General features: G+C 48.2%; 1 protein-coding gene across 7 annotated transcripts in view; it reads right to left on the minus strand.

Annotated features, from left to right (window-relative positions):
- INPP5D (inositol polyphosphate-5-phosphatase D) overlaps positions 1-25,574 on the minus strand; it is a 1,036,816-nt gene that overhangs the window by 925,895 nt on the left and 85,347 nt on the right. For 5 of the 7 annotated variants that reach the window (XM_069617886.1, XM_069617890.1, XM_069617887.1 and 2 more), the window contains exon 2: positions 501-561. In XM_069617886.1, coding sequence (XP_069473987.1) covers positions 501-561 — 61 coding nt within the window. Of the gene's footprint in view, positions 1-500; positions 562-4,835; positions 4,939-25,574 lie in introns of those variants that run through there. The other 2 variants (XM_069617891.1, XM_069617888.1) reach the window with 1 other exon arrangement.

Raw genomic sequence — 25,574 nt, forward strand, 5'->3', positions numbered from 1 at the left:
TTGCACATGTTTCTCCTGGTTTGCCATCTTCTGGGTGATATTTGGGAGGCTGCTCGCATTCATGTAATTGACGGGATGTTTGCATAAATCATCTGTGTCTCTTCTTTCAATTGTACTTATATCCTGTGCATATGGATTGCCTATCACATCATCTGCGTTTGTAGAGAGCCACCCTTTTTTGATCCTCTCCGTGAGCCAAATGCCACCAATATACTCCCACTGCTAGCAAAACATCATAACTCTGAACACGATTCACATGCTTCAATGAGATCACTCCCCAAAAACACCTAAACAACTGAGATGCCCCTGCTAGCAAACCACCATAACCCTAAACACAATGATTCATCCGCATCAAAGAGATCACTCCACAAAAACATCTAGACATATGAGCAAAGTATCACAACGCTACAGAAAATGGCTCATCGACGTCAAAGACATTTAGACACATGCCATCACTGTGTGTGATGCTGCAACAGGTTGAAGGGTACAATGTGACTGACCTGCACTGTGAGCTTGTCGTCGTTGGGAAGGATCCTGTACGTGTAGACGCAGTTGTTGAACCTAACATGGAGGGAAGAGGCACAGGAAACCAATTAGTGCACCACACACTATTGTCGCTATCATTATTGCCATGGATTGGCATCATGCGAGAAAATCATGAAGCAACCAGCAGTAAAAGGATACCTGCGCACGAGCACCGGGAGGCCCAAAACATGACCTGGAGAGTTTGTATAGCACTGTCATGTGCACAAACATCCTCACCTAATAACACACTGCCAATTTACCACAGTTGCACGTAACCGCAAACACGTTTTCCAACAAACCCAAATACGCTGATATATGCCCACCCACACACTAATAACTACACCCATACAGGTGCAGTGCACGGTTAGACACAGGAAGATGTATAAACTTCACATGTTGAAGTGAAGAGAAAAAGGTGTGGATCTATGTTCCCCCTGCCCACCCCCCGCCCCCAAGCTCATCCACCCCGAATTCAAACCTCATACCTTGGTCCTTCCTTTCATCCACTACCCCCCACACCATTGCGTTTTACAACAGTACTATAAAGACTGACGAAAACACAATGAAAGAAAAAGCAATTAAATGACCACCATTAGTTTATCATGATATGATATATGATAGGTTATTTATAACGCGCTTAATACCCAGAGGTTACTAAGCACGGACCCGGGGATTGAACCTGTGTTGCTCTGTGTAGCATGTTGCCCCTGAGCTATTCTCCCGAGACATTGCCCCCCGCCCCACAGACTGCATCATTATACAGCCCCCCCCTTCCAATCACCAACCAATTGCACCTCTTAAGGGACATTTCATTTTTCACAACACTCCCTCTAACATGAACCATATTTACTCATTGGGACAGCCTCGGGATTTGGAGGTGAGGGTGAAGTGGCTGCAGAAAGGCATGACATGAAGGGACTCACAGGTGAAACAGATCATTGGCATGATGAATCTGAATGGGACTGTTTCCAAGAAGGGCAGAAGATGTGATAGACAAAATGATGTGCATTCTCAGCAAAAAAGCTACCAAAAAAGGGCATTATTTAATTGTATTAATATTGTAATCTTGCTCTTTTTTTAAATATTGCATTACGTATTTCTTATGAGCATTTCCAATATATATTGTAGTCATAATATTCATGTTACCTTGTCTTACTGAGCTGGCCACATTATCAAAACCAAAACTATTATTTTTCGTTGTAAGGTTATATTTCCATGATGAATAGTCTGGTACACTCCTACTGTACTATTCTGAAATACTGCTATAAGAAAGGAGAAGAGAACAAATAGCACAAATGAAGGCTCCTACCTGCTTTGCATAAATCAAAGAGCATTTTGCGAACATACAAATGCCCAGAGTTCTTTATAATTGACAAATATGTTTATTATAAAAGGGTTGCATTATGGACTCACTAAGTAAATAATGCACACTGGGTTTGGTGCTCATTTCATTTTTCACAACACTTCCCCTAACATTAAGGTCTTTGTGACCACGAACCATATACACTAGTTCAGACACCCCAAGATTTGGTTGTGCAGCTAAAATGGCTGCAGCATATGTAACTACATGGAAGCCTGGGGGCTATGCCGCTCCTTCTTGTAGAAATAAAGATACTTAGAAGAGGAGGCACAGAGAAAGGAACTCAGGCCTTAGGGTAAGAATGGGTGAGCACATGCCCAGTTATATCCAGAATCACTCAGAGCTTTGATTTCAATTATACACAGATGCAAATAAAGCTCTGCTGCTAATAAAACACAAACTCACTCTGAACTGTTCTCCTGATAATACTGTGCACACACTCTCCGACATAAAATTCTGAAGGGAAAGTGCTAAAGCAGACAGCAGTTCTAACTGTATATGTTTCTTTTTTTCTTTGCGCTTGCATTTCTGTGCTATGAGAAGGGGACCAGCTGGGTTCCCTGTTTGGCTTGTCTAGGTTCTTGGTTGGGGTGTGCTGGGCATAGGACTTAGAAGGTCTGGCCTTTGCTTCACCCTCCTGTAGACTTACCTGGGCTCACATATACTCTTCTCGCTGGGCTCTAGGCTCAGGTGGGATGGGGGACTGAACTGGGCTGGGCTATGGGTTGGGAAGCAGTCAGGATTCTAGGAGGGCCACGGGCTGGGTTGGCATCACTGAGTGCTAGTTTGGCTGAGTTGCTTTCTGTGTGTGTGCTTTTGACTGGGTTCTAAACACGGGTCAGTCTCTTGGCAGATCTGGGCTTTGAATAGACTTGGCCATTTTTAAGGCTATGTTTCAGAACTATTCTGTGCTCTGAGCAGGTCTGTACTCTAGTTTGACATGGTCTTCAGACAATGACTGTGTCCTGGTTGGGTTGCACTAAGCAAGGTTGGGGTCCAGTCTGGGTTGGGCTCCCTATGGGGCTGTTTTGAATGCAAGGTTTAAGGTTGTGTTCCTGGCTGGGATGGGTGGAGGGCTCTGCGCTGGGCTTTATGATAGTCTAAGGGTTGGTTTGAGCTTAATTTGACATCAGGTGGTGCTTGGCTGAGCTGGCCTAGGCTTTGGTTATGGCTCTGGGATGTCGGGGGGTTGGGATGGAATGGGCTGTCAAAGCAGGTGAGCTGAGGCCTGGTTCCTGGTAAAGTCTGGGTCATGTCTGGGCTGAGCTCCAGGCATGGCACATGTCTACAACGAGACCCAGGCTAGCTTCAGGCTGAACGGGGCTCTAGCCTGGAATCTGGTCTGGGCTTTGGTCTTTGCTTCAGGCAGGGCAAGCCTATTTTCTGAAGACTGCAACCTTTTTCATTCAGGCCTCCAAAAAGAGGGATGCCCTTTGACCCCCGTTAATTGGGATCTGCTCTATGGCAACTCCCAGACTCGCAGAGACACTAGCAGTTCAGGGAATCCCCCCGAATCAAAGACGGCCTGATCCCCTCTCTGCATGACAGAGGTAAGCAGGTCAGACTATCTCCCTCGTTGCAGAAAATGTTTTCAAGGGAGGCTTAAGATGTTTCAAAGTGTTTTCAGTCAGTGATTTCCCAACATTCCTAGAAAGATATTTCTGAGCTCCATATTAAATGTTAGCATGATCTAATGACTTGGCTACCTCTCCTGATTGCAAAGGAGAGGCTACAGGGAACAAATTAAGCAAGAGAATTCAAATCTACCTTCTATAGAAAAAACAATGAGCAAGTGGCTAGAACACAACAGAGACCTTAGGAAGCGTGCTTGTCCTGCTCTAAAAAGAGACAGCTGCCCATGGAAGATAGCCACCATGACCCTCAAGACCCCACCCTTGTCTTGTCCACATTACTACCCATCTGCCCACACGTCTCTGGACGAGGGTGCTAGGGTAGGTAGAGTGATGCAGGGGCTAGAGTGAGTTCTGCCCATTTTACTGTAGCTGGCCTTACCTAGCTTCCTCTGGAAATACATCAGCGGCATTCTCTTTGCTGGTGATTATCTTTCATCGATTCATTTTCAGTTTGGAATATTTTTAACACCCTTAGGGCAAGACTTCTCCAACTTATATATTAAAGCCTTCAAGACAGATCCTATTTTCTTTCGGGTGTCTTTGGCTCTTCCCCCAAAGTTCTTTTGAACCCCCTTCCCTCTACCACTTCTTCTGCCTGTGCCCTTACTAGACTGATTACCTTACCAACATCCTCAAACATAGAGACGTAGTGGTATATACTGGGTGACCTGCTCGTCCTATGGACATTGACTCTAGGTCATCATTATGCTCATTCCTACAGTGTTTACTGTCCACAGATACTTGAACTCCCCCAATAGGTCCTTGTGGAGGAGCCACAGCTAGACCACATGCAGTACACTGTGATAAATTGGGGTCTGGATGGCCAACCACTCTTCTGGCTCAAAACCGCTAAGCGAGGCCCTTGCAGGACAGCCCCACGGTGAAGAAGGTGCCTTCTATACCTTGTTAACCTCGTCTTTACAAAAGCCACTTCGGTCCTATCTTATATGAGGAAGTCTTTCACAAAAGCCCAAGCAAAGCACACGAATGCCCCCCTCCTACCCCTCTGGCACCCCCATGGAATTTAATGTAGACAGGGTCTTCAGAGGTCTCAGGGCCTTCTCAAGGCTTGGCTTGAGATCTGCTTTTATCAGCTTCTGCTCAGGAGCCTATAGTGGGGTGGGGGGGCATGTGTGGAGTATTTCTCATAATCACCCCCATGCCCCATAGTGTCCACCCAACCAGCTTCTGGGAAGTGCTCTTATAGACATTGCACATAGATTGGGTGGGCAACACTTGCACACCTCTTTAACCTCCAACACAATCTGGCAACCCATAAGAATATTCTGACCGAAGGACACAGTGAAAAAACTAACCTTACTTTTCTTATCTGTCACACATTGATAAAACAGGGGTCAGGCATCCAGTGACCAGAGGCCTTGCTTTCTTCGCAGCTCCCTAATCTTGCCTGCCGTCCTGTCTGGAATTCAGAGCAGCAACCGCCATTGTGACTCATACTAGAGGCTGTATTTGACGTCCCTATGCCTCCATGTTGCCGCTGGGTCCTAGTGCTCATCACAACACCAACAATATAAAAAGCAAATAGCAGGGCATGTTTTCTCACTTCCTGTTTTTTTTTTCTCAAACAGGGTGGCAATGAATCCGTCTATTACATATCTTCCTGCAAAAGCCATTACGGCCTGCTGTTTTATGACAGGGCAGAGCAGAGCCAGACCTAAGTTACACAGAGTCTCTGATCTCAGTATGTCCTGTTGCCATACCGTTGCGTCCTGCATGTGCGTTTTTAGGTCGAATGAAGGAACGCGTGTGACCATTAGAGAGCTACGAAGACCACCAGTAGGAGTGCCCGGCCAGCATCAGCATGAGCGCTACTTCTATAGTGATGCTGCTGCAAACACAATAACAGGGTTTGCCTTTGCTGCAACCTCGCTAAAGAGTGGTTAGTGGAAGAAGCATCGTATTTCGCAAGATAGCACGGCTCCAGTGGCCCTGCCGGTATTACCCAAATTGACCTTTTACAATTGACCTTTTGCACAATTGACCTAATTATAGGGGTCCTACGTGCCCTTCTGAACAATTGACCTTTATATTATTTTAGTTATTTTATATATGTATTGGGTTAGTTTTGGATTATAAATAATGTAAGGGGATTGGGTGGGGGATTGCGGGGGCAATTAGGTCAATTCTTCTGAGGTCAATTACCCCGAGGTCAATTGTGAAAAGGTCAATTAGTATACAACCGCCCTGCCACCTGTAACAGCAAACCGTCTGCCATGTTACAACCTCCTGAGGCCTACGCTCGACTGTAACCCTCAAGTACATTTAAAAGGAAATGCAAAGGCCCTCGCTTGACCCTTTCCTCACACGTAAAACCTTAACAGTAGCCATGCAGCAGAAAAACCCTGCATAGGACCATTGGCTCACAAATTCAGGCTCAGTCATCGTTGCAACCGACCTCACACCACAAGAACAACAGCTCCCATACAACTAAGTCCACCATGGGCCTGGCTCAAGAGCAGAAGAGCGTGCTGGCGGCCATGTTTCCCCAGTATAAGGCAGAGACTGTGTTAAACAGTCTTTTGATATTAATAATTTTTGTTAAAAACATTGAAGTAAATATAGTTGCTACTGGTCCTGGTTCCCCAAGGTGCCAGGAGCATTGGCACCTTGGGGAAGATAGTCGTGTAGAAATATTTTTACTAACCCAAAAAACAAGCTCTCCAGTTGACTCCTGGAAGCAGCCATGGTCTTGGTTGAGGCCCGGGCTCAATAGTCCAGTTGGTTGACCACTGCAGGACACTTGCCACAGCTCTGAGTGGCCAGTGCTGCTATTGCAAAGAGCACTAATGGCATTGGACTCTGAAATGCAACAATACGCTGTGGAATTAAGACTCTAAATTACAGGTTTCATATCTAATGAAATACATTGGACTTTGAGAAGAATCCTATTTTACTAGAGTGAATACAGGAACACACAAAAAGTGGGCAATTCTAGACCCCCATTTATGTGGACTGCCGCGCCTAAATATTTGAGCAAAAACAGCTGGATTCTTGGCACATGAATAAGGAGAAACTTAGTAATTTCAGTACAAGGACTACTTGCAGTAGAGCTGCTATTAAGCATCATTACAAATGTCTCTTTCAATTCGTGTGCATAGCCTGTGACATATTTTGCTTTCAAATATATTCTTGAAGTGGAAGACAACCAAGCACCGAAAACAACACGATTCTTCGCCCACTTGATTCATAAGCAATATGTGTGTCCTTGAATCTGTCCCTGGTACTAAATTCCTCTAAAAAAACAAGCATTATGAAAGCCAAGGGTTTTGACTCTGGTAAAGGCTTTGGGTAGCCGTTTGCCAACCACTGCCGAAAATATGGCCAGTTACAGACACTATTCACTAGCTTTTGGCATTTTTGTGGCCAGGCAGTACCATTATGACAGTGCCTGAAAAATGCCCATCCCACCCCTACATAAAGGCAAAACTATTGGCTTTGACAATATGTGTTATATTTAGGAGTGGAGAGCAAGCGACCGCTCACAACTGTAGATAGATTTGATGTCAAACGTCTAAGGGAACCAACTATTTATTGGAAGCCCATCGCAGACAGAGACCCATTAAGTCTCTGTTTGGAAACTGCAGGTATAAAAGGGTGCGCTGGAGCATTAGAGCAGGGAATTAGACGGTCTTTGTTCATTCAAAAAATATCTCTAGCTAAATGAAGGAGTACCCTATATGCCCAACAGCCTTTGGAAGCATCAAACAAACTGCTTCTACCAGGGTCACCAAAATGACTGTTCACGGCCGGAACACAATTGCAACTGATAGTTTCGCTTTCACGTCGGATAGTGGAGTCCGTTTGACAGGTTTTTCCTTTTTGGCGCTTAAATGCAGCTGTCTGGTCCCTTCGCCCCTCGTGTGTCTTTGAAATAGGTTCAAAGGTGCACTTCATTTCTTTAGTCTAGGATCGGCATCTGGTTATTAGTTCATTATCTCCTTCCTTGCTTTCGATGTTAATTGCTTTCGACGTGGAATACTTTTTGGCTTACTGCACAAAAACCCAGACTCATTTAAAAGTGGAAAAGGTTGCTTTAATGTGACAGGGCAAAGCTTACAATTAAACGCTTACCTGGCTCCATGGCCTTACAGACTAAAGAACTATTTTAAACAACCAATTAAATAATTAAATATTTTCATTTTCCCCCAACAATTAATTATTAAATAAAACCACTTCCTCCCTAAGTATCCCTTGGACCCTACCGTCTCCTTACCCCTTCTCCAGGCGTCCCGCTTTCTCCCCGGGGCCATGCCCCTCCAGGCTCAATACCTGTTCCCCCGGGATGGCCCGCTTGTGCAAACAGCACCACCCCATCCTATCCCGCGCCATTCCCCCATTGTGCTTCCCTCCCCCCACATCTAAAGGGGCCATGCCCCCGGCACCAGAAAAACCCTCCACCGAGGTGTTCTTTCTGCCCCACCCCCCTCCACCAGTTTTCTTTACCTCCAACTCCTTAACCAATCTCCCAGCCAAGAGCTCAAGTCTGCCAGATAATGATTATTCCAAAATACCGACAAGTGTACACCATCCTCTCTAAATCTCATGAGTCCTTCCTAAACTATCTCCTTATGGTCCAACCTGTACCGCCACTGATGCACAAAATTCTACCATCTCTCTGTTTATCCCCTTCCTTGCCCGCTCTATCGCTCCCTCATTCCTCGCTCCCCTCCAAACTCTCAGCGGTACCACTTAGTCCCCACTACAGATGCTTGAGGCCACCCTTCTCAGGCCCATAACAAAATCCCTTTTTATTTTCCTAAGAAGAGCCACACCCGTACCCCTTACCAGATCATTTTCCCCACCATGAATAATCACCCCATCTGGAGGCGCATAGCTTTCCCTCAACCCAGCCAACCTAGGAAGCAACTGATCCCAGCGCAGCCCCCCAAACCTGGACCCTCTTACCACAACATCTTTATAGCTGCAACCCAGTTGCCAGCCAACAACCTTTTTCTCAGCTTCTTTCCCCGCCCACTTAACCATAGAATGACCCACAAACCAGATTTTTGACATCTGACCCGACCTAGCAGCATCTGAAAAAGAAATTACAAAATCACTTAAAAATCAACAACATCATAATAAATGCAACACTCCTGCTGCCTACTGAAAAATTCTTTAGACATCCCGTTTGCCCCGGTCCCTGACATACCCTTTGTATCTCCCTTACTTCCAGTGTCCCAAACTTTTCACCTACTCCTCTGAATAGCCCAGCCTGCTACCTTCAGATGCTGCACCCCTCCTAAATGAATGAGTTCCCACCTCCTAACCTTTCCCACACCACTAGTAACAGCTTCCTCAGTAAACTATCCTTCCTGGCCATCTCCTTATCCCTCTCCGGAAACACCCCCGGACCTCTCCTAACTGTCCCCCTATATTTTGCACCTTTCACCTAACCTTTAAACAATACACCTAATCCCACTTAGACCCCCTTTCTCCTCTAACCTATTACCCTCCTGCTCACCCTTGCCCCCCACCGTCCCTCACCTTACTAATAATGGACCTGCGTTGCCGACCCTGCACCGGGGGCCCACGTGCCCACCCGCACATGCAGGCCCTTTTCTTTATGACTCCTCTTCGCCACTGCACCAGGGGCCAAGCCTGCACCCCCATCCATGCAGTCCATTCCATATAACTAATCTTCAAGCTCCTTGCGTCCATTATCACCTGTTTCCCACCTGCACCAGGGGCCCTAGTGCACCCCCGTCCATGCAGGCCCCTTTTCTGTCTTACTCCTCTCCACCGCTGCACCAGAGGCCAAACCTGCACCCCCGTCCATGCAGTCCATTCCATAAAAATTCCTCTACCAGCACCTTGCTTTGTTGCTCCATTTTTTCCCCCAGCTGCACCAGGGGCCCTAGTGCCCCCCATTCCATGCAGACCCATCTCATCGCTTCCCCCAGCTGCACCAGAGGCGCTCCCGCACCTCCGTCCATGCAGCCTAAACCTTACTCACCTTGTAGTGCGGCAAGCGTGAGGGCTTCGCCACCGTCGTCCATGCCTTCCAAACGACGGCCACCACCCCTTAACAATTTCCACAGTTACATCCCCCCTGTGGCCCTCCCCTGCCCTACCTAAGCGTCTTCCACCTCACCACTCTCCTACCCCCTTTGTATTGCCCCAAAACCTCTCATCAAACCTTGTGCCCCCCCCTCCTTTTCAGATAAACTGAGCCCGACCTACCGGAACACCCCAATTTACCTGGCATGCGGTCCTTCCCCCCCACCTCCTTGCCCCACTCCTCGCCCTGACCCGCTGTCCCCTGCCTGAAAACAATCTGTAACCGGATGCCGACCCGCACACCTGCTGCACTCGTGTTTAAATTTGCACATCCATCTTGTGCAGCCTTCTTTATTGAACGCCCAACATGCAGCTGAGGGCTGTCCTCTACCTCCTCCCCCAGCCCTCTCATGGGCGGGGCGACCAGTAAAGGGCCGGTAAGGCACAGGCAGACCACTTGCTGTGTGCAATGTCGGGGCAGGCCTCGTTGGAACCATCCATTGCAGCCAAAGATCCATGTCTATTTCCCCCCACAAGGCCTGACTGTCCTCCGCCATTCTTGCTCTGAATTCCTCATCATAGCGTACCAGGCAAAACCCCCAAAACTCGTGAAAGACTTCCTAATTACATCCATATATTTGAGCAGAGCCATGCATCGCTCTGGGAATTTCTCACAATACATGCTGGCATAAATGATAAATGCCAACGTCCAATTCTCAATAGTCACTGGGACCCTTGGGTGCGATGCCAGTTCCCTCTCTTCTTCCTTAGACCCCTCCTTTGCTCTCACTTCCCTATGGAGCAGCTTAAAAACATCTGCAAATTCCCCTGCCTGAATCTTCTCCCTGGTCGCTGCCATCAGGTGCGCCCCCAAAGGTTTTGTGATACCGATGTACAGCAGTTTTTTCCCCTTTCCTTTCACTTCAACCTCCTTTTCTTTTGCAACTTGCACCTCGAGCACCAATGGCTCCACCACCTTGTCCGTTTGAACCTCCACTGAGCAAATGCCCTTCTCATCCCCCAAGGCTCCAATGGCCTGCACACCAACTTCTTTCCTTACCCCTTGCAGACCAGACCCTTCATTACCTGTCCCCATTCTCGTGTCCCCTCTCTGCCATGCAGATGACCATTCCCTTTCCCGCTCACCTCTTTCCACACAGCCCGACTGTGGTCTGTCATCCACTCCGATGCTCCTCATCTCTTTTCTTAAGGGGCTCCTACATTGTGGATGCGAGCTCATGCTCGAGTTGAGTCGATCTTCTTCCTGCGAGCCAGGGGCGTCCGCCCCACCACTCCTTTGACGTCTTCTCGGCGGGCCGCAGCAACCCCTGCTTGGTCCTCTTCTCTCAGGCGAGACGCGCAGTCCTCCACCCTGTAATCCACCTCGCTAGGGGCCGTGCTGCACCCTCTAAGCTTTCCTTGCGCTGACCGAGGAGGGGCCGTTCCTAAACCCTCTCCCTCCACTTCAACAGTGGGGGCTGCGCAGCGCCCTCCGCCCTCACTCCTCCTAACCTGGGGGGCCGTTCCGCGCCCCTCCCTAACCTCCTCAATTGATGGGGACCTCTCTCTCCTTCTCCCACCTGCACTCTTCTTCCGGTATTTACCCCCTTTTCCCCTCTGCTCTGTCGCCCCCTTCTGCGCCCCATCACCCTCACCATCCCTGCCCTCTTGTCCTAACCCTTTTTGGACACTTCTGATATCCCCCACTTCCTCCCTTTCATTCTGCAAACCATCCCTGTCTCCTTCCCCACCCAAAAACACTTCACCCCTGGATGCTCTCCTATCAGTTTCCCTCCTCATCTTCCTGCCCCTGGATTCCCAGACCTCGCCTCTGCCCGCCACAGGGGTGCAAGCCACCACTGCCACGAGAGCCCCATCCGCCTTTGCTCTACGCTGAGGCCTACCCCTCCCTACTTCCCTCTCCCCAATTACCTCCACCACTGCCCCTTCCAATTGGGCCTTAGATCCCCTGCTGATGATCTCAAGTGCCTCCCTCAAAGCCTTTGCATCTACCCCAGTCTTATTGCTGTCTCCCTGACCCAACATAGTGCGTAAAATTATATGCCCGTATTAATCCCTGTCTAAACTAATGCTCCCGAGCCAGGACCTACCCGGGGGCGCTAACCCCGATAAATGTGCTGAAACATTTTGCAGCAGCACCCACAATATAGTACTAGTGGAAGTACTATTTTACAATTAAAGATAATAAGGCTTATAAGCACCATTATAGGCAGAGTGGGAAGCTGCACGAATGCTAGCGCTTGATGGATTTAGGAGGCTGAAGGGTAGGAATGCCACAAGCATTCATTTATGTTGAGCATACTATTTAGTGCACCCACAAATATGTATAAAGTTATGGTTTGTTCGAAGCAGTGGTCGAAGTGGGAGGGAGCGGTTAGGAGCGTTGCTCCTCTACTTTTTTTAAATTAAGTTTTACTGTTCCTATACTTTTATTTGAAAAAGAAACCGTTCATGAGTGGGTTTGTTTTAAAATAAAAGTGTGGGAAGCAGTTGAACCTTGCACTTCAGTGCACTTTACTGAACGTTCCCTTAAACAGCAGGTCCATTTGTTTGTGGTTTTTTATTGTGCGTGGCAGAGGGCGTGGCGATGGGGTTTGCGGGGAGCAGGGTTGGCCAGCAGGGAACATAGTTCCACTACTTCTTTTCGTACACTTCGACCATTGGTTCCAAGTGTGCACGTTTCTGAAGCAGAAATTGGGCCCCGCATACCGGTTTTCGTTTTGGAGAATCGTCTCTGTCTACTCGCAAGCTTCCTTCATAGAGATGTCAGGAGGGAAGTGCAGCTCAATGGTGATAGCATAGGAGGCAGAAACACGTGTCTGGGGAGGGTGTTGTTAGTAGTGTTGCTCAGTGGTGATTTGCCTGCTCTGAGAGTGGATCTGTTGCTCTGGTATGGTACCGAGAGCTGGAACGTGAGTGGGTGATCCCCCTGACCCCCCGCAATGTAACACAAGACATGCTTGCTTTTGTTTGTCTCAGTGCAGGGTTTTTTTCATAAAAAAATGTTCTCACTCTGGATTTTACACTGAGGGAGTGGAGGGTCCAGGTGGGGACCCTGGCCAGTCATCTGTGCATAGGGAGACAGCTGCACCTCAGTCAAGGCATAGGGATGTTTTGCAGCGGGAGAATCCATCGAATTAATTCGATTTTATCCATTTTTGTTCAACACATTTTGCCCCAAGTAAGTGTGGGGGTGGGTTTAGGGTAATAACTAATGTGGGGAGATTACGGGGTAGGGGTGTGGTTGCAGGGGCTCCCGCATCGCATATATTATGGCAAAATCTACCACAAAAAAAGCATTAGATGAAATCAAATTCGATGGATTCTTTTCGAGCATGTCACATAGAATCCTCAGCCACACCTCACTTCTGTTGCCAAGGACGCAGAGCCATGCGTCTGAAGTTGCTATGGTGCTCCTGCAAAGGGAGCTTCTCTTGTCATTTTGGGTTGTACTACCCTTAGTGAAGGGATCAGACTGGTCTAGCAATTATACTGTTTTTGGTATGGAACAGAGAGCTAAAATGTGATTGCGGGCCTTCTCCAAGAGGATACGCTATTTTATCTTTTGGTTCATTCTCAGTAGAGGCTACCGGTGACTACCGCTACACAAAAGCATTCCCACATGCAGAAATTGCAGATCCCCGTGTAGTCCTTTGGGACTCCGAAACAGGGAATAAGAGATGGGACCCTTACGATGACCATAACTTTATTGCATGCAGTTGTAGTGGGGCAATTATTGACTAGAGAGCATGATCAGGCTCTGCCCCAAACCTCAGAAAGAAGAAACAAAATTATAAGATAAGAAAGGACACATTTGAAACTACACTTTAAATTCTGCTGGAAATGCAGCTGCCACAAAGAATATTGTTTTTTGCTACACAAGTAGGGGACAGATAAAGCATTAGCTTGCACAATTAGTGTGTTTTAAAATAGAATAGATTAGGTGACAGGAAGGTGTATACCCAAAATAGGGACTCACTACACAAGTAGGGCAGGAAATTGTAAGGCAAACAAGGTTGCTGATACCCATTGGTAGGGAGAAATATAAAGTCCCAGGCATGCACCAGAACTCAGTAGACAGCAAAATAAATGTGCCCTGCAGAGGAAAACATGTGACAAGCAGCTGCCATTTTCAAAAACTGCACCAAACAGAGCACAGAATTAAACTCGGCAGCTTTAAGAAAAGGCCCCAGTTAAACACGCTATTTGAACAAATATATTTAACTCAGGGAAATGCTGTGGTAGCTGGATATAGCTACTGCCAAGGAATGTGAAAACCCAAGGCTTCGTAGGGGAGGGTTACATGGCAGAATAAGATACCATTGTGTGCATCCAGCTGTCAAGATAAATTATGTTAAAATAACACGGCAAGTGTCCTGCAGCTGCTAGTGGACAAGTAGGATTTGCAACTATAGATTAGCTTGTTTGTGTAGGAGGTAGAGGATGCCACGGAATTGACTTGTTTCTTTAGGGACACGGTGGAATCAAGATAGACTCCCAAGGTTTTTATTTTCTTGGCGACTTTGATCAAATTCCCATCTATATTGAAGGATATGTACCTTTAGTCCAGTTTATTTAGGCACGCCTGAGTGCCGACAATCAGAAGCTCAGTATTTTCATCATTAAGGCACAGACTGTTGGCGGCCATCCAAGCATGGGTTTCTAGGTAAATTTCATTAATTAACTTGGAATCCTCATCGTAGTGGCCAAGGACCGGGATGAGGACCTGCGTGTTATCTGCATAGTTAGTGTAGATGACACCCATGTTATCCAATTGATCGAAGAGGAGCTTCGTAAATATATGGTAAAGCTTTGGGAGATACGCAGGAGCCTTGAGGGACTCCACAGTGTATAGGGATCGGGTCAGCAGAATCTGAGGGTGAGAAGACTCTGGTGGTTCGATTGGATAGAAAGGATTTGATACAATTAGAGGCTTTAGGGGAGAAGGCTGCTGCTGAGGTGAGGTGTCCAGTGAGGATTTGATGATCTACTAAGTCGAAAGCCGCAGACAGGTCAAACAGCAGAAGGATCGCTAATTTGCCTGCCTTGAGCAATGTCTGTATATGCATATATAGCGGTTCAGCCAGAGGCCTATTTTAAACTAAGCTCTGAGAGTTAGGCATGCCACTCGTCTTCCCGAGGGCATAGTCGCCTATTGTTGCAGCACTCTGCAGCAGCGTTGCTGATGGCCCATGATTGAGTCTGCTTAGCCCATTAAATGGAGCACTGGGTCTTGAGAAGGGTCACTCACAAGTGAAATGCTTGGCTTGTCAAGTTTGAATTTCGTCAGGGTGTTAAGGACTCTGGTGGGGTCGGGCCCGGAGTTAACCAGGAGACACACACACAACACATACCCCATCAGTGGTGATTAACTGGCGAGCGGGAAGCACGAGTCCAGGATGGGCTTAAGTCACAACATCCCATGCCAGGGGTATAAAACAAAACAGTGACAAACGCAACTTTACACACAGTCCATTACACTCCTTAGCCATACACCACATTTACATTTTGACATGAAGGTGGACGCATCTGTTTGTAGCTGCCGCCATGCAACATGGGGTCAGGCCCAATGGATGTGATCACCATGTACTTCTCTTTTGCACTTGGCGTACAATGTATTTACCTTTTGCCTGTTCCACGATGTAATTCACCTCTTTGGCTTCCTTTCCTATAACATAAAGCACTTACTGTAACCATATTCTTAAGTTAAAAGCGCCTAGATACCTCTGGGTTTTGTGCGCTATATAAGTGTCAAAATAAATAAATTAACTGATGTTCACTTCTATATACCTGTTGTGGTCGGGCGGTTGACCAAAAGGTGCCACACCTAAGAAGGGCTTTAATACACTGGGAAGAATGCATACACCAGGAGTGCAATGACATCTTACAGTCTCCACTTTAAGCATACAGGAATATGCAGGATGACCGTTTTGCCAGGTACCATTGCCCACGGACACAAACCGCCAATATATAAATGGGTAGTGAGACCATATGGGCCGCTGATGGTCAGCAGCGCATACGGGTTAACATTCTTAGTCCACTATCACATTGTGGCGGGAGCAGGAAAAGCCGCACCTGGGTACACCACAGCCACATCTTCTGCAGGGTGTCCATTTGGGGCAATGGGGCAGATGCACAAACAGGCACACTTTGTTAGCCCAGGAGAATTGGTAAGACAATGCCATGCCCATTTACCAGATCAATTTTTAAGCCCGGCACCTTGGCAGGATCACAGATTCACACGTTGTTTCCTTGATGACCCCACTTTAAGCCTAGTACCTTGCAGGAGCCACAGTTTTGGAGGCACACCACAGTTCACAGGCGACATGGGTTTAAATACATTTGGCTGCTCACATTACTTAGTTCCGGCCAGGGGTGGCTCCTGCCCCAGGCCCCGGGCCATGCGAAGTACGGCCCGATGGAGGGCCTACGGGGTTAGGTGCAGGGTGGGGCCGCGATGGCACAAAGCGGCAAGGGGAGGGGCAGCCAGGTGGCGCCACTGCCCCAGCGTTGCTATGGCAACAGCCCCCAACACTGGGAAAGGTGTGAGGGAAAACCAGTTGGGGGGCTGGGGAGGGCCCGGCCCCCATGAGAATAACAATGGGCAAAAGGAGTATAAGTACGGCCCAAAAGCAGAGGGAAGAACAAACCAGGCAAGACGCTCACCTCGTTCGGGCAAGCGTCTTGGGACCTGGAAAAGGGAGAAGGAAACGTTGCAATAGTTTCATTTCACTCACCTCGTTCGGGTAAGCTGAAGAAACTGGACGGAGGAAGAAGAAGCGGTCCGCTCACCTCACTCGGGTAAGCTACGGCCTCGGAGTGAAGGAAGGAAGACAGCCACTCACCCACCCACCGAGGGAAGGGCCAGCAGGAGCGGGACATCGGCGGAGGAGATTCAAGGAAAGTGCGCGGCGGGGTGAAGATCCAGGAAGGCTCCACGAAGGCGGAATGCACCCGAGGCTCTGGAGCACAGTGTGGTGCAGTGGTCGGCTCAAAAAGCCAGAAGGGAACGGAGCAGAGGAGCCGGAAGGAGGGGCCATCCAGGTCCACGATCGGCAAGCGGTAAGAGTTGCAACTTGTGCCCGGACCATTGCTTAGAAACACATAACAAGGAGGGGGCAAAGCCGCAAGGCGGGGCATGGCTGCAATCAGGATGGATATTAATTGAAAGCCGATCCGTTAGCACAGCGAGTAGAATGCCCACTGTAAACTCCGCCCAGAGTCTGAGGACGCAGAGTCAAATCCTCGCAGGGAGTAGTTCAGCCAGGCCTGACAGAGGAAGACCAGCATAATTAATTAAAGGGACAGCGCAGTGGGTCAGAGAGGGCTCTGCTTAAAGAGGAAATCAAAGAGCCATAAGAGGGTCAGTCTTATAATCGGAGGGTCGTGAGTTCGATCCTCTTCCGAGGGCACTCTTCAGGCCATCCCAACCATCACATCAGTTGGTTGTTGCCCAGCGCTATATTACTTTTTCTGTTGCAAACGGATGGGTTAGCTCAGGTGGCTAGTGCACCTGCTGCTGAACTCTAACTCCTCTGCTTAAAGAGAGTATACATGAGTTTGAGGTTTGCTTATTTTACTTGAGACACAATCTGTATGTTGTGGGGAAGGACATATGTATAAGAATGGCGGCTTATAAGAACAGCAAGGATAATTAATAGTAACAAAATAAACAATGAGAAGAGAATCATGATAGAATAATAAGGTTAACACTATTGCAGCAGAGATTGCTATAAGTGTTATTACGTTTACACTGATAAATGTAACACCAATTATTGTTGAAGTGCTCTCAAGAGGGGAGGTCGCCAGAAAGCACTTTAATGACCAGATATTCTTATGGACAGCCAGGCAGGAAGCTAAGGGTGCAGCCCGACCGCCTACAGATTTCAGTGACGGATCCTACTGCTTTTTACAATGGCGGATAATTTATGTGGCTCTAAAGACAGGCTCCAGGGCAAAACATGCAACAAGTAATTAGTCTGTCTATACATGGATCTGGTAGGTTATTATTGCTGGTACAACGAAGGAGGTGTCGGCCAAGGTTTGGTTGCGCCATGGATAGCGGGGCGCCACAAGGGGATTTTCGTGGGATGTCCAGCGGGGTGAACGGGGGATCCCACCGGGACCATCCACGCGGTAACGCTGCTTGGCACGTTGCATCAAGGAGTGCCATTCCGCGCGCAGTGAGGCGGCTAATGTTTGGTGTATGGCGAGCGATCGACATGTTTGCTGAAAGCCTACCTATTCATAGGGGCGGTTTGTCCTTCATACAAGATAAGTTTTGACAAAACGCAACATAGGGAACGAGTACTTGCAGGGTTATGTTTTCCTGAAGGGGTATGTCACGAAGTAAGTACAAATTACTCTCAAGGAAGAGGGCAATGGGGCGGTGGTGTACAGTACGGCGCGCGCATCAGTTAGCACTCTCTTGCAGGTGGCGTTCCGAGGCTTGACACCCATGGAGGAGGGGTCGGGTACACCGGATGCCTGCAGAGAAGTGCAAGGGGAGGTAGCTCTTTCACTAATAGGTGCGTGTACATGATAAGAGAGTCGTCAATACTTCCATAAGACGTGCAGGTAACCGCAAAAGAAGGGCAGGGAACAAGAAATCAAGGGGCAGCACACCGGTGCCAAGCAGGAGAGGGGATACAGCAGCGGAATTTGACAAACCAGGAGAAGCACAAGGAAAACAAGGAGGAAGAGAGCTGACTAGGCAAGGCGAAAAGGAAATGGCTCAGGTAAGAGCAAAGAGGGCAAAGGAATGGAGCAGTTGGGGCAAGATGGCATAAAAAGTGTTTGGGGCCCAAGGGGTACTGGACATCCTGCAGAAGGAGGACAGGGCAAAGAAAATGTCGCCTTTGCTGAGTGAGGAGTCCAGCGGCAGCAAATCAGAGACAACAGGAGAGGGGGCACTACCACCAGGACAGAAGAAGGGGAGAGAACTGCCCGGGAGAACATCAAGAGGAGACGGAGGTCCCAAGGAAGAAGAGACAAAAAGAAAAGAAAAAAGGTATTTGAAAGAATAATTGGAAGCAAATTGTAAATATGTTAATCTCAGGCATCGCTGGTATGGGTAAGTCGCCCAGAACCAGTGACAGGAGGGGGAGAAAGCAGAATAAGTACAGGGAGGAAGGGGTTTCCACAACTGAGGTAGAGAGCAGCAAGGATGAAGAGAGGGACCCCTTGGAAGCATGGGTAAAATGGAAAGGGGTGCTAGGTAAAGAGAGAGAGAAGGGCTCTGGTGTAGAAGGGGCAGGCAAGAGTGCAGGGGCAGGTCCATTTCCATTAGGTTACCCAGGGGATTCATGACACAGCCCTCAAGGGGCACAAACGGTATTACAAAAATACCCAGAGGATGGAGTGGCATTGGTAGCTTATCAACAAAGGGTCTTGAAGCTATACAAAGCATTGGGGGGGGGGGATGCATGGAAGGAGTATGACCATGAGTTTAAGAAGGAAATGGATGGTTACCCGGACATAGGGTGGGACGAGGAGAATTATAATCGGTACATGTTTAACGTATTAAAGGAAAAAGGGGACCACAGGGACCACGGTTCAAGAGGGCAACAGGCATACTGGGAAAGTAATGATAGAAGCAAAGACAGGTACAACAACAGGGGATACGATAACAACAGGGAATCTTTTGAGGTCAGGGGAACAGAACCTTCAGGGCAGTCAATAGGTGACACAGAGAGGGCGGCAGAGTAGCATGCCACCAACGGCTCAAGGGGGTGGCAGGGGAGATATCGGGAAAACACAGCCCACCCCCACCCAGTGCTGGAAATTCGAAAGCGGGGTACCATGCAGCAGGGGAAAGAATTGCAAATTCAACTACAAGGGCGAGAAATGTAGCAGGGACCTCAGCAGTGCCAAGTGCACTAGGACAACAATAGCCAGCAATAGAAGCAGTGAGAAGCGTAACTAGGGACTGGGGGGGAAGGGGGACTCACCGGGGGAGCCGGAAAAGATTCAAGACCTGGAGGCTTTACAAGTACTTTTTGAGGGCAGGGATCACGGAGCATAATCAGAAGGGCAGAAAAGGGGGAATTCCAAAGTGTTCAATAAGAACGGTTATAGGGAACTCGCCTATCAACCATGAGGGAAGGATGGCTCTGGGCAATAGTAGGCAACTGTACCACAAAGGACGCCCTCACCAGGGAAGGCATGGGTTCCACGAATAAGCACCAGAGGAAAGAAAAATTAGCGATGAGGCTGACTGGAAAGGGCAGAAATGGCCACGTATATGGCAGGAGAGAGCATGGTCAAAAATCGTTCCCGTTATTGGGGACATTATGTGCTTGGGAGGTTAAACTATACAACAAGGAGATGGCACTATGGCCAGACGCCAAAGAGGAAAGAAAACAAAAAAAAAACACCCACACCTGGAAAGGCATGGGTTCCACGAATAAGCACCGGAAATAATGAAAAGGTTAGCCATAAGGCTGACTGGAAAAGGCAAAAATGGCCACGTGTATGACAGGAAAATAACACCCACACCGGGAAAGGCATGGGTTCCACTTAAGGCACTGGAGGAGAAGGAAAGGTTAGCAATGAGGCCACCCGGAAAAAGTAGGTAAAAACCAAAGGAATCAGTGCGAGTCAAAGAAAGCATGGCCAGGAACGCCCTGATTTACAAAACGGTGGAGCAGGGTCAGGGAGCCGAGGCCGGACGCCAAAAAGGAGTATAACGCCCACACCGGAAAAGGCATGGGTTCCATTGGAGGAGAAGGGAAGGTTATCGACAAGGCTATCCGAAAAAATAGGTAAAACCAAAGGAACCAGTGCGAGTCAAAGAAAGTATGGCCAGGAACGCCCTGATTTACAAAACATCTAGACGCAGCTGCACACACCGCGAAAATAGCAGGGGTAATAGACCCAACAAACAGCCCGTTAATAAAGTATGAGATGAAGGGTTGGGCTAGGTTGGAGGGGAAGAAACCCGAGAGTGGGAGACCCCTGAATTTGGGAAAACTGGTGTCACAACTGAAAACGCTACAGGTCACGGGTAGCAGCAAGTATGACACTGCTCGCTTTAGGGTAGCACCCCCCTCGGCATTTAAAAAGAGATTTGCTAGCATAGTAAGGGGCTTTCAGAATAAGGGAGCTAGTAGCCCGGAATACTGTAGCAGGGGACGCCTGGTAAGAGCAAATGTTAACATGGGATATAAAGGGATTATAGGAACATAGAACATAGGATGGGGCACATCAGAGGCAGGCCGTGGAAATGGCGAGGAAGGGGTTTTTTCTCAGACAATAATTTCAGGGCATTAGCGGAGCGGGGATGTAGTTAGGGGTACTTTTGGGGGGAACCTGAGCGGCCGGGGTATCGCCCACTCAGGTGTGGCAGCACGTTTCCAGGAACAGATGCCCGAGGGTAACCGAGACTGGCCAAGGAGAAGGCTGGCATCTCTAACCCTGGACACTGTGTGCCCAAAAGCACACACACATGTTGTTATCATGATTCTTGTGTGTGTATTTTCTGTAGAAAATAAATGCCTACGGCCAATCATTTTTTCCACAACAAAACTGTCTGTAAGTCATTCCATAGTATAGGAGTTAGGAACCAAGAGCAAGGAGAAGCCCACACTACACAGCCTATTTCCTCCTGCATGCAGGAGAGTGATTTATTTTGCTGCGGCTACTTTAACCATGCAGCGGCTGCCGTGCTGCACTTTCGATCCCCCCTAGGCAGGAGGCACTGCTGTGGGTGCAGAAGCAGGCTGTGCTTCCCTGGCCGCACATGCTCCCCCTGACCTGAAGGCCGCAGCCAGAGCGATGGTGCTGACAGTGTCCGGGATGCCCTCCCTTTCAGACAGCAGACACATTTCCCTGTCGCAGCAGCCAGCACTTGCCTTCACTCCCCGAGGTGGGAAGTGCTCACTGTAATGTGTCCGGGCCATGCCATGTGGGTTCCTCACATGCAGGAAATTCATATGCAGAGCCCATCCATGCCGGGGCTGTCCCCTGGCAGTGGGCTGATGGAGGTCCTCGTGGACGCAATGCCGGGGAAGCTGGCGGATCCTTGTAGAGCTGGGGAGGCCGGCAGATCCTTGTTGGGTAAAGTACTTGCAGGCACTGAAGACACCCACTGCCAGGAGTCACTGCTGACAGCATGTGGGCCGCGCCAGGGCTCCAGCTGGCAGGAGTGCTTTACCAGCCAGATATGACAGGGCTGTGAGGAGACTGCCGCCCTCACTTTGGCCACTATCTCAGCCTGTACCAGCTCCCCCTTTTGGGAGCGGGTCCTTGGTGGGCGTCGGGGAGGCCGATTCCAGGAATGTTCGATGGCCCTGAGTGCCACATTCACCCCGGCTTCATCAACGCTGGTGGCAAGCTTCACTGGCCAGTAGTCCGGCAGGGACAGGCCGAGTCTCTTTGGTGTGTTGGATTGCAGGAGGCCCGCACCCCATCCTCGTTGCCAGATGTTACGGCCTCTGTTGCAGCCAGGGCCCAGAGCTAACCAGGAGACACACACACAACACAGACTCCATTGGTGGTGATTAACTGGCGAGCGGGAAGCCACTCACCCTTGTTATTAGAGACATCACATGGTGTGTGCCACGTGTGTCTAACGCGCAAAACAGCACAAGCTCAGGAGGGGCTCAAGTCACAACACAGGGCTGATTCAGAGTTTCATTCTTCCGAGGCTGATACATTGATAATTGAGTAATAATACTAGTTAATATTACAGCATTTGGAAGCCGGGGGTCCTGGCATAAACACACTATTTATCAAGCATTGGCAAAAACAGCAGTTTTGGCCTTTGTGTAGGCATGTGATAGGTGCTTTCTAGGCACTGCCATAATAGTACTACCCGGAGGAAGAGGGCAACAGCTAGCAAATGAGTACCTGGGCATATGAAGGCAATGCCTATCTAATGCCCATGAAAGAAGGAATTCAATGCAAGGAACAGATGTAAGGACACTCAGAATGCTTAAAAATAAAGTGGCTGAAGACACCTCCGTAAGACATTTTTTATTACGCTAGAAGTTGATTTAAAACTGCATAATTTTCAAAAGAATGTTTTGATATAACAATGGCAGCCTCACAAAGGCCCATAGGTTGATGCTACTGCATGTCTATAATAGGCCCTCATTACAACTCAGGCGTTAAGGGTTAACGCCACTGTTAACCCTTAACGCCTGATTCCCACCTTAACGCCTGCTTTTTGCAGGCGTTAAGTTCCATGGTGCTAAGGCACCTTGGTGCTAATTACGGCACCGTAATTTACGGTGCCGTAATTAGCACCTTCCCCACTCCCATTATGCCCTATGGGGCAAAAATGGGAATGGGGAAGGGAAAATGGGAAATGGGGATTTACCGCCCCACTCACCTTGTAATGGGGCGGTAAATCCGCCATCCACCATGGTGTAAACGTAGTTTACACCATGGTGGTAAAGTTGGTGCACTTAGCACCTCAGTTGTAATGAGGGCCATATGTCTTTGTGCTTATAACGCGCCGCAAGCCCGCGGGCATCAGGGCGCGGGGAGCGCAGAGAAGTACCATTTACAGTAGAAATCTCACAATGGTTAACAGTGTCTACTCTACCCTAGCATGATAGAGCAAGCTCAAAGTCCCATTTCACACCCCATCTCCCACCTATCTGTACTCCAAGGCCAATAGTTTTGACTTTGTAGGTGACACAGAAGCACCACTTAGTAGCCTGATCTCAAATGTATTATCTCACTTATGTCTTCAGTGATGTTAATCAATTTTGACTGCATATTCTTTCACCGCGGCTTTTTTTGTTGCAGATTTTTTACTGTTTTTTTACAGCAAAATGCGGGGCTAGACCCCCACTCCCATCCTTCTGCGAAACACTCACCCTCCCTTCCACCAACCCCCACACCATATATTTCCTTACCATAACACCCCACCCCCTGCATTTTGGCATAAAAAGTAATTGATAAATAATTGATGGGAAAAAATAACTTTGTGATACAAAAAGCAAGAAAAAGACTGGAATACCTAATCATGTTAGGTATAATTATTATGGCTTTGTACTTCAAAACTAAAACACAGTATTTTTTTGTTTCCTGGACTAATGGACACTACCATCATAAAAGCCTTCACTGAGTTAGAATTCACAAGCTGTGCTTATACATTGGACTAGTGCATTCCTTGTTCCTTACTGGTGTGAATCCATCCCCTCTGGGAGATTGTTTCAAGTCAACCTGGGCCTTTCCAATCCCTCCCCTTCACCGTGAATGGTATCATTCCAAAATGTCGCCACCAAAACTGCGACTTATACATTAGCTCCCATTTGCGCCATAACAAAATTCCGACTGGTACGGCGCAAATGCGCAGTATTGTACACTGACCAAGGAGACCGGGGTTGCGGGGGTGCTGCCAGCACCCCTTGTTCTGTGTGATGGGTGGCGGGGATGCCCCCCGTTCCCATTACATGTAAAGAGGGGGACAAGAAAGTAAAAAATATTTACAAAAATGTGTGTGCCGCTGAAACCGCCGGAAGGTAAGTAGGGAGCAAATGCTCGGTTTTGCATTCAACCTTTTTTTTTTGTCTGCATTTTGGGCGGCGCAGTGATCACATAGATACCCCTGAGCCAGGCATCGTACACAGGACTGAGCTTTCACCCTAGGATTGTAACCCTTAGCTCACACCTTTGCCTGAAATACTTGAACCTAGAACATCAACACTACAACTCTGTGCTGATGAAACACAACTCTATTTTCTAACTTGCTCCTAGCCAGGGAGGCAATGCCCAGATGCCTCACTCTCATCAAAGCTTGGAGGATAAATAACGAGCTCTGCCTCTATGCCTCCAAACCCAAGACTGGCATTCACCCTCAGCTTCTCTTCATCTGGCCGGCCTCCCTGAGCCGAGCTGGAGCCTTACCTTCATACCCCAAGGAAATGCCATATCCCAGAAACGTCACTTCCAGCTGTTCAAAAAGATCCTTTACATATGTGTAGAAGTCGTTATTGCTCGTATTCACGCGCATTCAGTCCACTAAAATAGCCCCTATCTAGGATCTCCTGATAGGTTGTCCATCACCTACAGCTACTGATAAACAAAGCTGCAAGGATGACCACTTCGCCCCCTGTTCTCAAGTCATTGAATTGGCTCCCGGTGAAACAGAATAACCCGCAAATCTCTCAGCCTGACCCACCATTAGATCCATGGCAACCGTCTAGGAGAATTGTCTCCAATTGTCAAGAAACACACATCTACACGCCCTCTAAGGCTTCCCTCTAAAGGTGGACGCTGCATCCCCAGGTACAAGGGACTCAAACACGGAGGTGGATTCTTCCCAGGTCAAGGTAAGTATCAATTTGAGCTGTACTCTCATAAATGAGCCCAACTACAGAGGGGTACATACTGTTTTGTATTTATTTGTATTTTGCATTTATAACAGCGCATAAAGCCCTGAGGCATCTAGGTGCTAGTTGCAATGGATATGGTATTACAAGATGTTGTCAAGTGATACAGGTGAATTGCATAAGCAGCACGAGGCTGAGAAGTCATATTGGGTAGGTTACAGTTAGGTTGCATAAGCAGCATAATTCAGAATCAGTAGGTTGCAGGTAGGTTACATTAGCAGCACAAGGCTGCGCAATTCAACATCAGTAGGTTGCAGGTAGGTTACATTAGCAGCACAAGGCTGTGCAAGTCAGAATCAGTAGTTGCAGGTAGGTTACATTAGCAGCACAAGGCTGGTCAATTCAAAATCAGTAGATTGCTGGTAGGTTACATTAGCAGCACAAGGCTGCGCAAGTCAGAATCAGTGGGTTGCAGGTAGGTTACATTAGCAGCACAAGGCTGCGCATGTCAGAATCAGTAGGTTGCAGGTAGGTTACATTAGCAGCACAGGGCTGCGCAATTCAGAATCAGTAGGTTACAGGTAGGCTACATGAGCAGCACAAGACTGGTCAATTCAGAATCAGTAGGTTGCAGGTAGGTTACATTAGCAGCTATATTCCTGAACCTGTCTCCGTCGGGTATGGTACCTTCCATGTACTTCAAAGAAGAATCTCATATCATTTAGGTCTGTA

This window comes from Ambystoma mexicanum, chromosome 10 (assembly GCF_040938575.1).
Source record: "Ambystoma mexicanum isolate Mex_15411 chromosome 10, UKY_AmexF1_1, whole genome shotgun sequence".
Classification (NCBI taxonomy): Eukaryota; Metazoa; Chordata; class Amphibia; order Caudata; family Ambystomatidae; genus Ambystoma; species Ambystoma mexicanum.